The 13247-nt window shown below is 42.9% G+C and overlaps 1 protein-coding gene across 1 annotated transcript in view; it reads right to left on the reverse strand.

Annotated features, from left to right (window-relative positions):
* Window positions 1-6845: 6845 nt before the first annotated feature.
* LOC129703274 (histone-lysine N-methyltransferase MECOM-like) overlaps window positions 6846-13247 on the reverse strand; it is a 703041-nt gene continuing 696639 nt past the window's right edge. The window contains exons 15-17 of the mRNA XM_055645612.1: window positions 11312-11545; window positions 10041-10236; window positions 6846-7238 (exon numbers count right to left, since the gene is read on the reverse strand). Of these exons, the coding sequence (XP_055501587.1) occupies window positions 7104-7238; window positions 10041-10236; window positions 11312-11545 (565 nt within the window). The 3' untranslated portion in view covers window positions 6846-7103. The remainder of the gene's footprint in view (window positions 7239-10040; window positions 10237-11311; window positions 11546-13247) is intronic.

Here is a 13247-nt window from a genome sequence, read left to right on the forward strand (position 1 = left end):
TTCAATCAGTCAGCGATGGAGGCAGAGTCTCTGAAGATGTTTAAGCAGAGGTAGATGAGTATTTGGTTGAAGGTTTGCCTTGGGTAAACGGGAGTGTTTGATGAGTCAAATCCGCCATGATCATGCTATATCCGATTCTGCTGCTGTTCCTGCTTTTAATTTGACTCTTTGTATTAAGAGAGACATAAAAAAACATTTTTGTTTTGGTTTTAATGAAAAAAACAACAAAAAAATCCAAGCAGAAAGCTAGTGTAAAATGTTAAGCGTTTAAAATCTTTTAATTTCCCCCTGGTTACAGTCCTATTCTGGAGGTTGGCCTTGAAGCCTGGTTTTATTTAAATTTGATGTAATCTCTAACCAAAGTTCGGGGTCCATTTTGGTGAGAGCCCAGTAAGCTTGGTGCACGAGGCCGGCTAGAAAATTGTGTTTGGCACCAAACTGCAGACCTGCCTCTCCTAAACAGAGCCAGCTTCTCCAATCCCCCTTGCTCCCCTCCTTTGCCACTGGCCATAACAATTGGAAAGTATACCTTTAATTACTGAGAAGGCACACTGCCAGAGGGAACCTTCATAACACATGCATTCTGTTCCCGAACAGTCATCTCATCATCATGAATAAAGCAGTTTTAAAATAAAAAATCCAGTTCTGCCTATCAACACAGATAGATCCTCAATCTTGGATTCACTGTTTTACTGCGACTTCCAGTTAATCTGATCGGTACGATGTTTTATAGTGTTTCTTCAACACGTCTTCCCTGAATTTGTCTGTATCAATGGGGAAATTGGCCAATTCTAGATGTTCCGCCCCCGCAGAATAAACCAAAGTTCCTAATGGAAAAATAAAGTTCATTGTATTGTATTGTATTGTATAGTAGATACATTGAATAAATGAATATATTAATAAAGTGCTCTCTGGAAAAAAAGTTGTAATCAAACCTTAGTTGTGTGAAACATGTCTTTGTTTAGCATTATGGTTGGTGATTTTATCACAAGACCCTCCATTAAATTACCAATGTTACAATCGCCTGCTTAAACACCTTAATATGCTTATTAAGGGGATCAGTGACAATTATCAAAGTAAGGATTACTCAATTTGGTTTCACTACAAGAAATAAATTATTTTAAAAAATATAATGGTATTGGTATCACTATTATTATCAATCATAACAATATGCTAGAAATGTTGGCTTGCGATATATCCAGTCAAATCATACAACACATCATACAACAAACTACAGAGATGCTGCCTGACCCGCTGAATTGTTCAAGCACTTTGTGTCTGTCTTCGGTATAAACCAGTATTTGCAGTTCCTTCCTATGCAATACATGAGTACAACAGCTACTAAAGAAGAAGGAAATAAAGTGCAAAATCCAGTGTTAATATCATTGTATTTGAATGAGGGCTCTGTCTGAAATACATAATAGATAGTTCTTCATGACAAACTAAGGCAGATCAAGTCTACTTTGTGCATTCACTTAGGAAATTCAGTGTGAGGGGCTCATGCTGACTCTGGCACTGACCACATAACTGTGGGAGTTGACAGTTGTTTGTGAGAATATGTCTCCGAAGAGTTAACATTGTTGGGTCCTTTAAACGTCGATTATCTTATGGACAATGATCCTGCTGACACTGATGATTTTGGACCATGCTGGTGAAGCTGATGAAGCAGATTAGGCAGTGGCAAATCCAGTGGCCATCGGTACCTGTTGTGATGTCAGTGATGCGCTCACCTTTGCCGTCTTTTGCTCATACAATGATATCATCCGGCAAGTGCCAGTGCTTGGACCAAAGTTGCAGAAATCAGAGGACCAAACAAACTTGGGAATGCTGGTGCAGGATTTCCACAATGTTAATTTGCAAGTTGAATCGGTATTAAGAAAGGCAGATGCAAAGTTAGCATTTATTTTGAGTAGACTAGAATATAAAATCTAGGATGTAATGCTGGGGCTTTATAAGGCGCTGGTCAGACCACAATTGGAGTATTGCGAGCAAAGGGGTTGAAAGGGAAAGATAGATCAATTGTGATTGAATGGTGGAGTAGAGTCGATGGGCCGAATGACCTATGACTTGTGAACATGAACTAATGCCTTGATGCCTTTGACTTGTCCTTCTGATGAAACGGAGTGTGAAGAAGCGATGCTCAAAGCATTATGTCAAGAGGAAGACATAATCTTCTTCAACGCCTCTTTGCCAATCAGGTCTTGCCAGAAGATCGCAACAGTTCATATTCTGACTTTGGAGTATCCCAAGAGGATCAGTTTGTCTCCATTTGAGATGCAGAGCAGGATATTCATCAAGGTAAAAGAGATCCATGGCCTGCATCAGGGTGTTAAGGGTCGGGCTGATGATCGTAGCATGTTGGCTTTGTGATCGAAAAGGTCACAAGGCAATGGCTAATATGTCAGGAGCAATCACTGAAATGCTGAACCAGCTTGTTCTTGATGGAGAAGGTCACTCTTTGAAGACATCCTTCCTCCTCTGGTGGTCATGTTCGCAAGTTCCAGGAGCAAAATTAGGCCATTTGGCCCATCTACTCCGCTATTGAATCGTGGCTAATCTATCTTTCCCTCTGAACCCAATTCATCTGCCTTCTCTTCATCACCCGACACCCGTACTAATCAAGAATCTATCAATCTCCGCCATAAAATATCTATTGACTTGGCCTCCACAGAATTATGTGGCAATGAATTCTACAGATTTACTGCCGTAAACGATAGAAATTCCTCCTCATCTCCTTTCTAGAGGTAGATCATTTTATTGTGAGTCTATGGCCTCTCTACAAGGTCCACCCATTGCCTTGATTTATACACAGTGTCATGATACTGTCAAAGCTGCCGACTTCCAGAGCTCTTATGCAGGCTGGTGTGCAGGGTGTCATGCTGGCAGAGTGACCCTCTAACATTCCAGGTCCTGAGCTACCTATGAATGGACACCGCCTGTGAGTCATCACTTTATAAACGTGGTATAACTGAGGTGCACCAACAATTACACTGGCTTCAGAGAATGAGATCCTGGTCTAGTGGCAAGGTGGTCTAAACTGACAGGAGACCATGTTCAGCTGCATGGGTATCGATGCCGACACATTAAAGGGAATGTTTGTTGTTGCACCCTGACATGTACACACAGAGGGTCACACACACACACACACACGGGCTCAGGCACATGAGCCCTTACACACTGCCTATCCTCTGGCTTTGCACCCACTCATTGACCATCCTCCTGGCTGTAGTCTGCTTGTCAAATCCTGAGCCTCACCACGTACCAGGTCCCGTTCCTGTTCCTGTACTCGGCAGCATTCACCACCTTGTGCATTGACTCCTGACTATGGCCTTAGGTGGACTCTCAGCTCAAAGTGTCCATACCTTTTAGGCCTCCCTGAATTCCTCCATGCTGAACATCTGTGAAGAGAAGAGGGTAGCATGGTGTTGTAGCAGTATAGTTGCTGCCTAACAACGCCAGAGACCTGGGCTTGATCCTGACTACTGGTGCTCCCTGTGTGGAGTTTGTACGTTCTCCCTGTGACTGCGTGGGTTTCCTCCAGCTCCTCCGGTTTCCTCCCACACTCCAAAGATGTACAGATTTGTAGGTTAATTGGCTTCGGTAAAAATTGTAACTTGTCCGTAGTGTGTAGCATCGAGCTAGTGTATGATCGCCGGTTGGTGCCGACCTGGCAGCAGAAAGAACTGCGCCCTTGTCCTGTTCTATTACCGTCTCCACAGAGTTTTGGGGAAAATGGTGTCTCGGCTAAGACTGGTTGTAAAGTTATTTACAAGCCGCCGGGTGTCTTGGGAACCCAGAACCGCGGGATTGGCTGGGACTGCGGCTGGGTCGGGTACAATCGCTGGGGTTCCCCGTTTACACAGGGGCGAGCCTGAGATCCTTGGTGGAAGGCAGGTAGGAGAAGAAAAGTGGAGCTGAAATCCCCGGCAGGTCTCAGTGAGTGAGGCAGATGGGTTGACAGAGACGAGAGATAAAACTGAATCGAAGAGTTGTAAAAATGAATTAGAGGAGTGGTGTGTGATGTGAAGCCAAAAAGGGAGCGATATCGGGGAAGGGTAATGAGGTGGATTCTGCCTAAAATTGGTGAATTGAATGTTCATACTGTTTATAATTGGCGGGGTATTGAGTGGTGTTGAGGACCCGGACCGTGTACATCTACAGATTGTAAATGATATCAACACTTAATAGGATGGTCAAGAATAAATGAGATCTATAAATTAGATAGCACTCTTAGGGATAGCGGAGTTAAGGGATATGGAGAGAAGGCAGGAACGGGGTAGTGATTGTGGATTATCAGCCATGATCACATTGAATGGCGGTGCTGGCTCGAAGGGCCGAATGACCTACTCCTGCACCTGTTGTCTATTGTCTACTGACTCTGTGGGCTGAAGGGAATTGTTTCAGCACTGTATCTCTAAAGGTGTGTCCATATCTTGCATTTTCCTGTGTCTCCAGGTCTCTGTGTTTGGACATGTGTGTGTGTGTGTGTGTGTGTGTGTGTGTGTGCGTGTGTGTGCGTATTTTGTAGATTTGCCTCCACTGCAGTAACGAGGTGCACATTTGAAAGGACAGATGGCAGCCAAGCATTCACCACATTTTTCAAAAATCTATAAATTAAGTATTTATTCTTTGCACCTATCCTTATAAACAAGTATTTAATTTTAAATAGAGATCTCTATTCTGGCAGGAATATCTTTTTTACGTTCATGCACCCTCAGTTGACATAATCTCTTCAATCATAGAGTCATACAGCTTGGGAACAAGCCATTCAGTCAACTTACCCACACTGGCTAACATGCCCCATCTGCACTAGTCTCACCTGCCTGCATTTAGCCCATAACCTTCCAAACTTATCCTATCCATGCACCTGTCCAGGTGTCTTTTAAGTGTGATAATACCTGCCTCAACTACCTCATCTGGCAGCATGTTCTATATACTTACCACCCTTTGTGTAAAAAAGAAATGCCCCTCAGGTTCCTATTAAATCTTTCCCCCCTCACTTTAAACCTATGATTCTTGATTCCCCTTCTCTTGTTCGTGAGAGATACCCAATAAAGCTACAGAAAGGCCAAATGAACCACCTTGGCCTAAACATCCATCAGGCGAGAATGAAATGCTCGGAGAAGGAGAAAGAGGTGCAGCGCGCACAGACCTTGAACCTGGTGAGACGCAGGAGGAGGCCGGCCAGGATTCACCTCACAGAGCCCAGTCCCTCCACGCATTAGAGTCTCCCAACCCCGCAGAGTGGGGTGATGGCTGATCCGTGGGCGGTTGCTGCTGGGCCCCAAGTTGGAGCCCGATCAACCCCAGATGGGTCGCCTGGGCGAGGGTGTCTGTTGTTGTGAGACCCTGAAACACCCAATGAGCCCAGATCACATCACTGAGGGTGCGTCCCAGCGCATCTAGAAGATGTATCATTTTCACACTGGGTAAAAGGCTCTGCATTTACCCTATCTATTCCTTTAATACCACTGTGCTCTATAGTTGCTGGTCAAAGAGATATGCTCCTCCACCCCCACCTTCCTTTCAGGAAATGTCCAAGCATCTACAATTGGCAGGATGGGCTAAGTTAGACTAAAGCCATGCCCGCACTCTATCCACCATCACCCAGCCTCTCGACGCTGCTACACCCGAGCTGCTTCAAGACCACTCCATGAAGACCTTGGTGGATGAATACATATACACAAGCACACCTTGGGTTTGCTTTTATTTTTATTAGCTGTTCCTCTCATTATATTTTTATTTAAATGCATAACAGATACATTGTACAAAGCATTTAGAGAAAGTACCTCAATTTGCTGGCTATTCAAAATCAGATATAAACAAAAGAAAAGACGAATCTGCTCGCCATGAACGGCGAAATAAAAGAAATACAATCTGTTTTTTTTTTGTTTTTTTTTAACATAAGTTTGGCACATTTATACCTTAACTGCTGCACTGAATAGGATTACTGGAACAAAACACCACACAAGCAGACAAATAGCTTAAAATATCAGGTACAGGTCTAATTAGGAGAATCATGCTGTAATGAAGGAATCATAACTGTTTATACAATCGAATCAGCTCATTGTATTAAACAAAACAAACTAAGTAAAGTCTATTCATTAGGCAGATTCATTAAAACGCATAAGATTGATTTTTTTTTTTTGTTTTTTTCGCCCCAACATTATTTGGCACTCGTGTGTATATCCACAGCCTCCCCCCCCCCCCCCTCCCCCACCCCCACCCCCCCCCCCACCCCCCTCCCTCCCTATCCCCACCCCTCACCCTCCCTGCCCCAAACTCAGGATCAAAGATCTCAACCTGTGATATAAAGCACCTGTCAGTATGTGTGTATGCTTGTGTGTGGACTGAACAGTGTGAGATTACTACACAAACAAATAAATAGCACAGTGCTGCGCACAGGTCTTTAAAAAAAATTACAAAAATGATTGTCTAAAATTAAAGTTAATTTGGAAAATTACAGCGGGGGGGGGGGGGGGGGTGGGGGAGAAGAAACATTTATTTTTGGAAAGCAGATTGGAGATCTTCAGTGTTGTCTTTGTTTTATGAAGCAGACTTTGAATTGTTTTTTATCACACAATAAAAGTCGAGTTGATTGTGCTTAAAAGAACGGAAAAATAATGCAAGGAGTAAATTTGTACAGGAAGAGACAATGTCGCCCAAAACTCCCCCATATCATGGATTTTATACAAATGATTTAGTTTTCGGTAAGTCGAGTGCTCGGATACATTGAGAATGGTCATACCCTCTCCCAGTTAGTACAATGGAAGTCGGCAGCCTGGGTCATTGAGCCATTGGCACCCAGTTCCTAGTTGAACTACTTTGAGTTGCATTAAACCTCACAACAACGCAGCTGCCTTCGCTGTGCAAAACAAAATACTAGGAGAATAAATACAATTCTTTTTTTTTTTTAAACTGTCAGTTTAAGGTCACAAAATTCCGATCGGGGTGACCCAGCAGATTTCTAAGGCTCTCTGCTCAGGAGTCTCTCTCTATAAATAGACACGAAAGGAAAGGGTTAAAAATAAGAGAATCAAAATGAAAGGAATGCCATGCTATGTATGCCGCTGGACTTGGTCCCATCCGGTTATTGCGAAGTGTCATACATGGCTGATGGACTGCAGGGTGCTGGGCTCTGTTGCAGGTCTCGGCAGACTGTGCCACATATTGGGAGCATTGTGGGGCGAGGAGTGGATAGGTTCCTTGTCGGACAGAGATAGCATCATGGCGTATGCCTAGGAAGGAAAGCAAGAGAAGGGCTAAGACAACAGACGGATAATGGGTGCATGTGCTTCAAGCATTCTTTCATCTAGTTATTTTTTTTCTCTTCAGTTCAGCAACCATCTCCTCTCCATTCGTGCGTTGGTGATGATTGAAGGGGTGGAGCATCCTCTTGTTGGCCAAGGATGGGTACACACAGCAGCCTGCACTTATGCAAAACAAAGTGGTAAAAACACCCCAAAGCATGTCACACATTCCAAAGTTACAAATCTAGTCAACAACAAAAAAAATCTGAGGAAGGGTTGCATAGCGTCAGAGATTATATTTCAGAAAACAGTACCAGAAACTCTATTTCTAAATCTAATTAACGTGAATTTAGTTCCACCGAGTCCGCACTGATCAGTGATCCTCGCACATTAACACTACCCTACACGCACTAGGGATAATTTTACATTATACATTTATACCAAGCCAATTAACCTACAAATCTGTATGTCTTTGGAGTGGGAGGAAATCTGTACATGGGAGGAAACTGAAGATCTCGTAGAAAACCCACGCAGGTCATGGGAGAACGTACAAACTCCATACAGACAAGCACCCGTAGTCAGGATCGAACCCAAGTCTCTGGCGCTGTAAGGCAGTAACTTTATGACTAAGCCACCTACCTGTAATTGTTGGCTGTTCCAATTTCTGAAAAAATTGGATTCACAGCATCGCTTGTCTTGCTGAATGGAACATGTTAACTCTGCTGTAAAGTTAAGTCTCTAAGCTTCCCCAAGAACTTGCTGGATTTTATTTAACATATTGTGTGTGTCATTGGAAAGATCATTTCTAATTGCTCTTGAGAAGTGGGCTGGTTTGCTTTGGTAGGTGCAGAGCAGTTTGCATGTTGCTGGAGTTGGTCTCAACCAGTTAAATGGAGAACAATACATCAGAAGAAGGGTCCATTTCCTGTTATTCCCTCCACAGTTGCTGCCTGAGCCTCTGAGTAACTCCAACACTTTGTTCCAGCATCTGTGGATGGTCAGGTGGTTCCTTATGTCTCAATCACACTTCTGACGCCTTGTAAATGGCGAATCGAATTTGGGAGATGGTGGGTAGGTAAATAACTTGCAGACTCCTCAGCCACTGTTGCAAACACTTGTTGCCAGAGTTCAAAGGACGAGCAGCTCAGTGGTCAATTCTGTTGGCTACTTGCATCCCTTTGCTGATGTCTGAAACTGTTACAAGGCTTGTAATGGAACAGATTGAATTTGTCTTGGATTTTGTGGTCAGGAATTCTGGCCAATTTTCCACATGTGCCAGTGTTGCAGCTGTACTTGGCTGGAGGCATTGGTATTTGCTGGAGCACCAGCGTTCAGCACAACAGCTGCAACTTTGTCAGCGTCCATATCAAGAAACAGCTGAGCCCACTGGATATCATCAAGAGTGGATCAAATTGTCTGAAGAATGGTTTCTGTGATGGACGAGGTTTTGGGTGAAGGCCAGAATGGATAGTTCACGTGGTATTGATGGATAAAAATTAACATAAATGATCCAGCCTCTTCTTTTCCACTTGCATGCCAAATGGCCACATCATTAACACTAGAGTTGTTTATGAACCCTTCATCTCATGTTGTTACTTTGTGCCCTACCATCATTTCCAAGTACATGTCGCAGCACCACTGAGTTTTGAATTTGGATACACTCGTGCTTGGTTCCGTATATAGCAAGTCGCTTCTACTACTTAATGTGATTTGGGCAAAGTGGAATTTCGTTTTGTGTGTGTCGCTCAATGCTCTAGAGTAACCCCCTGGTAAGACTTTATAACGATGCACATCAAAGGATTTGAATGGAGGAGTACAGGAAGTTTGCTGAAACATGATTCTGTGAGCATGCGTTGACTTCACCACCCATCTCAATTTGGGAGACACCCCTTCCATTTTGGCTACAAGTCCAATACACCAATGTGCAAGACAGCAAGGTTGATTGGACTGAATGTCAGCTTGTTGTATTTGAATTTGGTATCATATTGATGTTGGGCGATCCATCTTATTTGTCTTTAGTTATATTTCATTACCATACTTTAAGACAACTGACCAACACTCTCTACCCTTCCATCATGCCTGGGGTAGCATATTTATTGTGGTTGAATAATCTAGTAACAGCAAGCCAAGACCCTCCAGTTTTGCGGCCTATCCAAGGATCCCTGCTGACGAGGCAAGAGAATGCTTTCCGCGTTATATTTTGGATAGCTGGAATATTCTCCTTTTCCAAAGGAGACACAAATGGGTGAATAGTCCATTGGGTTAATTTTAGCTCACTTCATTGTTCATCCCCTTTCCAAACATAAGCCGTGCTCTTGGCCGGCACTAAATTTGATTCAATCCAGGCTCGATAAGCCTGCCATGGGAAAGCTAATATTTTGTGTATTTTGAGTACCTTGGGTGGAGCCACTACCTCATCGCACCAGAGACCTTGGTTCAATCCTGACGTCCGATACTGCCTATGTGGAGTTTGCACAACACGTGTGGGTTTTCTCCCACATCCTAGATATGTGGGTTAGTTGGTTCATTGGCCACTGCAAATTGCCCCTACTGCGTTGGTGAGTAGTAGAATCTGGGGCAGTTAATAGAAGGTAATGAGAGTGGGATTAATGTAGGATTAGTGTGAATAGGTTGTTGAGGTCAGCACGTACTTGGTGGGCCGATGGGCATGTTTCCAAACTGTACATCTCTGATTCTATCAGGCATTTCAATACAATGGGTGCACAAGATGCTATTCTCTACCCATTCATCTTGTGCACAAAGTGAACACAGTCCTCTCTGGAGTCTCACCTGTGACTTGGATTTCCTGTACAAGGGCTGCTTCAGATCCTCAGACAGATGGGTAGTGCTGTATGTGTTCAGATCGGCCTCAACAAACTGGCTGCCCTCGGCTTTCCTTGTGTTGAGGCTGTCTGTGAAGTGCCGGATGTGTTCCAAGGCAGAAAGACTACTCTTGTTTTCAAGCCTCACATCATCTGCTTTAAAACTTAAAAGAAGAATAGATTGATCGTACAATGTGTATAAGCAAACAATATCAAGTAAATTTGGCACAATCGCAACAGCCCAGAGTTTCTCCAGAATGAAACAAACCGAGTCGATCGTTTGAATAGTCATAATATTAAAGCCAGGTGTCTCCAAGTAAATCTACAACTGGCCTGGTGTGGTGTGGATGGAGGAGGCTCCTTCAGTGCCATAAAACACATTGAGTTAGATTTAACTCTCAGGGCTAACAGAATCAAGGGATATGGGGAGAAAGCAGGAACGGGGTACTGATTTCAGATGATCAGCCATACTGCACCTATTTTCTATGTTTCAAAAACAAACCCTATAAAACCCGCTGACAGCCTCCAAATACAGTTCAGTAGCTGTAACAAAGAAGCTATTGGTAATTCTACACATTGGATGGGATTAGAGCATGATTGAGTCCACTAAACTCCATCCACTCTCATTTTTAGACATCTATGGGTGTTAAGTCAGATAGTCAGCAAGGCATGTGTTAATGGATTAAAACACACCAGCCTCCCTCATGGTATCTCAATAAAACATGGTTACCTGGTTTATATGCATCCAATATGAACCATTTGTTTCTGTAGCTGACACTTCCCCACACATTCTGGAGCAGGCGCATTAAAGTTACAGCATTGCATTGCTGTATGAAAGGGGACTAAAAATGAATAGCCTAGTAAAATAATTAATTTCAAGCTCATTAAAGTATGGCTTGATTTGTCTGTACCTAAGAATGGTGCTGTTTGCCTTCACTTAAGCTCCACTCTTTTAAACCTTTACTCCAACAGCAGCATTTCTTATTCTCTTTATCCTGCATCTATCTGTACCCTGTGGACTATACATGATTGTAATCATGTATGGTCTTTCTGCTGGTTGGATAGCACACAACAGAAAGTTTTCCACTGTACCTTGTTACACGTGACAATAAACTAAACTAAAGTAAACTAACCAATGGATATTTAATTAATTACTAAGGAACTGCTTGGAAATCCATCCTTATTGTAGGACTTTAAAGGTTATACAGTGTTCTTCAACTACTTGTGCTAGACACTAACCTGCTAGAAGACTCCTTGTTATCCTGCTCTGGTTCCCTTGCCTCATATTCAGAACCATCTTGATTTCCTCCATCCAGCTTACAAGCAACTGGATCACTGGTCGGTTTTCTCATTGGGGTGCAGGCTATTTCCTCTTCCTCCAGCTCCACTTCGTCTTCTCCATCATCATCATCCAATTCACGAATTTTCTGACTAGCCATGAGATTTTTCTCCCCGTGGTGACTCCCATTAATTCTAAGGGTGGGAATAGCAAGAGTTGAGAGGCCACACTCCAAGCCTTGAGCCTTGGCAACAAAGGCATAAGCAGTTATATACAGTAGTTAATTACCACACATAACCAGTGATGGGAATTCTGTGAAATGAAGGACTTGCTTTTAACAAACATTACAAAGACACAACCATGTATTTTTACCATGCTGAAGCCAGGTGCCAGCTCTCGGACACCACCTCAAACCAACCTCTTGGCCATAACCCCATGGACAAACACAACACCATTATCTTCCAAACGGTTTCTGATTTCTACATTTAAATGAACATTGTTTGGTTCTTCGTCCAGATTGATCACTAGAGGGTCTGAGTGAGGATAGGATCATAAAGGTAGGACATATGGTATATTGGCATTGGGATAATGGAAAAATGCCAGGTTAATGGAGAGAAAGTAAAGGGTAAGAGCAAATGGTGTACCATTTGGCAAAACTGAGAAGGTGATAGTTTCCAGGAATCAGTTTTGGGATCTGCTTTGTTCATATTGAATGTGATCACCAGCCATGATCATATTGAATGGCGATGCTGGCTCGAAGGGCCGAATGGCCTACTCCTGCACCAATTGTCTATTATCTATTGTTGACATAACTGATTGAAGATAGCAATAGAAAAATAGAATAGAATATAAAAGTTAAAAGGGGCATAAAATCCACCATCACAAGTTACATGCGAAGCCTTCAATCTGCTGTTAAGGGTTTTGTGAAGGACATAATTATTAAAATTAATATTTGTGTCTTGAGTGTGTGATTTGACAATGAGACTGATCTGTTTTGATTAGTGGTCTCCTCTATTGAGATCTCTCAAGTTTGGCTTATGTCTACATCCTTGATGACATAGCAGGTTTAAAGCACAAACTGCAAACACTGGACATCAAAGTACAAATAGAAAATGGTGGGACCCCAAAACATCAGGATATTTATGTGTCAGGTCCTAACTGTTTCTTCTTCCACAGATGCTGCCTGACCTGTTATGTCTTCCCAGTATTTTCGGTTTTTAATGCATAGCAGGTTGGGGCTTGCCAAATATTTTAATTTCCATTTCAGTTTCTTTTATAGACAATAGACAATAAGACAATAGGTGCAAGAGTAGGCCATTCAGCCCTTTGAGCCAGCAATGTGATAATCCGCAATCAGTACCCCGTTCCTGCCTTTTCCCCATATCCCCTGACTCCGCTGTCTTTAAGAGCCCTATCTAGATCTCTCTTGACAGTATCCAGAGAACCGGCCTCCACCGCCCTCTGAGGCAGAGAATTCCACAGACTCACAACTGTCTGTGTGAAAAAGTGTTTCCTCATCTCCGTTCTAATTTTTCTGGGCAGCCAAATAACATTTCAGTTTAGCACCAAAGCTGTGCATTGAGACTTCAGCCAAATGCATAACGGAGCTCTTTGATCTCCTATATATCCTTTCTGAATAAGAAACCACACATTTCTTCTGTTGTAGATAAATGAAACAACCGCATTGCACACTTTTGCCCCACTCGAGGCCTGATGATAATCTTATGTTCTCCAGAAACAGGATCGGGAGTACACTCTGTAGCCCCTTGTGCCTGCTCTGCCATCTCGTAGGATCATGAATACGCTTTCCTTATCTCACTTTCTGAAATCACGGGCCATTTCCCTGTATAACCCCTGGGTTTACAAAAAATACAAATAGATAAAACAATGTAGATA

This window comes from Leucoraja erinacea, chromosome 14 (genome assembly GCF_028641065.1).
Source record: "Leucoraja erinacea ecotype New England chromosome 14, Leri_hhj_1, whole genome shotgun sequence".
Classification (NCBI taxonomy): Eukaryota; Metazoa; Chordata; class Chondrichthyes; order Rajiformes; family Rajidae; genus Leucoraja; species Leucoraja erinaceus.